The following is a 2703-nucleotide window of genomic DNA, read 5'->3' as shown; positions in this document are numbered from 1 at the left end:
ACAAATTGCTACAAATTTAAGATTACTAAAATACCTTGCTAATCCAGCATAGTTTTTATGGATCACCAAGGTACTTTTATATTTGTGGCTAACCAATCCGTCTCAGAGAGAATGTCTGGTAAATTCTGTCAATAACAATAACAGGGGGTTTGTGAGGTAGTGATATATACGATAAATTAACAAAATATACGTATAAGTTGTATAAGTTATGTAACAGATTGGATTTTAGGTTTAAATATAACTGATGTAGATGATATAAATCGATAGAATCCACTTTATTCTTAAAGGTGAGACGTGATTGATCTTTTATGGACCACCACAAGGATTTACGGTTATTATCTATCGGTTACAAAAACAATATCTTAGCTTTTAGGTTTGCAAATAAATACAGCTACGCATTCAATTTGCTCACTCATCCATGGAGTTCTACCTCTTAGTATCAACTATTGTTGCAACAATCTTTGTCTCTATTCTTGTTCACCCTTTATTACTCCCTATCCTCCACAGAAAGAAGGAAAAAACTGGAATGAACGTGATGCCACCACAAGCAAAAGGGGCATGGCCGATGATCGGACACTTGCACCTTTTAGGTGGACCTGAGCTACCTCACAAGGTTTTAGGTGACATGGCAGAAAAACATGGCCCTATTTTCACCATTAAGCTTGGTGTTCATCAAGCTTTGGTGGTAAGTGATGCAGCGATTGCTAAGGACTGTTTTACTACCAACGACAAGGCTTTTGCAAGTCGACCGAAAACAGAGGCATCAAAAATCATGGCCTATAATTATGCGGTGTTTGCCCTGGCTCCATATGGGGACTATTGGCGAAAAGTGCGCAAGATAGTTGTGTTGGAGGTTCTTTCGCAAAGAAGAGTTGAGATGCTTGGACATATCCGAGCTTCAGAAGTTAGAGCATCAATTAAAGATTTATATGATAGTTGGGTAAAGAACAAACTTAGTGAAAGTTCCGAGATAGTGAAGGTGGATATGAGTCAATGGTTCGGGACCTTAATTCTAAACATTATGGTTAGGATTATTACAGGAAAGAGGTTTTCGCCAAATGATGAAGAAGGGGTTCAATTTCAGGCTGTCGTGAAGAAATTCTTTGAGTTATTGGGGGCATTTGTGGTTGCTGATTTTATACCTTATCTAAACTGTTTGGATGTAGGCGGATACAAAAAAGTGATGAAGAATACTGCGAAGGATTTGGACAATATCTTTGACCGATGGTTAAAGGAGCACAAACAGGAGAATAAGTCTATACAGCAACATGAAGGGAACCAAGACTTCATGCATGCGCTAATTTCCTTTCTTCGAGGTGCTTCTAAAGATGAATTCTTGGGTTTTGACCATGATACAATTATCAAAGCGACATGTATAGTAAAGTCAACCTTTTCGATCTCATTGTTACGTGATTCATTTATATATTTTTTCAGCTTAATTTTTACGTAGCTATAACCTAATCCAACGTTTGGTGTAAATTTCTACTGACAGCAACTCGTAGTAGGAGGTGTAGACACGACATCTGTGACAATAACGTGGGCTTTAGCATTGTTACTCAACAACCCAAAAGCATTAGAAACTGCCCAAGATGAAATTGATGAGCATGTTGGAAGGGACAGACTGGTGGAGGAGTCGGACCTGAAGAACTTAGTCTACCTCGATGCCATTATCAAAGAAACTTTACGGTTATACCCAGCGGGTCCTCTCTCAGTTCCTCACGAGTCACGGGAGGACTGCATTGTGGGTGGCTACAACATTCCAAAAGGAACTCGTCTTCTGGTAAATCTTTGGAAGTTGCAACGTGACCCAAATATATGGTCAGATCCCACCGAATTCAAGCCTGAGAGATTCTTGACAAGTCACAAGGATATCGATGTCAAGGGAAACCATTATGAATTGCTTCCTTTTGGTAGTGGAAGGAGAATGTGCCCTGGTGTTTTATTTGCCCAACAGATTTTGAGTTTAACGCTAGCTAGTTTGATACAACAGTTTGTGCTCAAAAAACCATCAAACAAACCTGTTGATATGACTGAAAGCATGAGTATGACTAACAGAAAAGCAACACCACTTAACGTCCTTTTGGGCCCTCGTTTATCCTCCAATATCTTTAATGTTGGTTGGTGATATATCAACTTCAAATGGCCTAAATATCCCACTTCATCAATCATTCTCCATAAAGCCATCAGTTATGGTGGGGCAAGTAAAATAACCCTATTTGGACAACAAATATGGAAATGTGGTCGATTTTTAGTACCGTTTTAGAATACTCCTATTACTTATATAGTTAATACATGCTTGATAGTTATTATGTAATGAAATAAAAGCTTGATAATTATTATGTAATGAAGTCATGTGGTTGTATTCTGCTCATCTGGTTTATATATGTGTCGTTATATATGTGTCGTGTACGGATGAGTTTCCACTTGATAATTTTTCATTGTCACAATTAAGTTTATATATGTGTTATCTACGGATTACCTTTCATATGATAGTGTTACCAGAAATATTTGTCCATTAGATATATATACTATGCTATAAAAGATGATTTTTTTCATTTCCACACATGCATTTTAAATTCTATGACTTTTCAATTTTTTTTAACTAATAATGATTATAAATTAGTTAATAATATTAAATAAGTGCAAAACAAAAATTATAATTCTATGTTAACTAAATTTAAATTTAAATATTAAAATAACATA

The 2703-nt window shown here is 36.3% G+C and overlaps 1 protein-coding gene across 1 annotated transcript; it reads left to right on the top strand.

The window, feature by feature from the left end:
- The first annotated feature begins 371 nt into the window (after nt 1-371).
- Nucleotides 372-2371, top strand: LOC145096817 (cytochrome P450 CYP82D47-like). Its single transcript, XM_079034178.1, has 2 exons — nt 372-1378; nt 1493-2371. Exons 1-2 carry the CDS (start codon nt 419-421, stop codon nt 2123-2125), a joined length of 1593 nt encoding a protein of 530 aa, XP_078890304.1. The 5' UTR covers nt 372-418; the 3' UTR covers nt 2126-2371.
- Nucleotides 2372-2703: the final 332 nt, after the last annotated feature.

Source organism: Lactuca serriola, chromosome 4 (assembly GCF_051521515.1).
Source record: "Lactuca serriola cultivar US96UC23 chromosome 4, Lser_US96UC23_V15, whole genome shotgun sequence".
Classification (NCBI taxonomy): Eukaryota; Viridiplantae; Streptophyta; class Magnoliopsida; order Asterales; family Asteraceae; genus Lactuca; species Lactuca serriola.
This window is presented reverse-complemented; position numbering and strand designations above follow the sequence as displayed.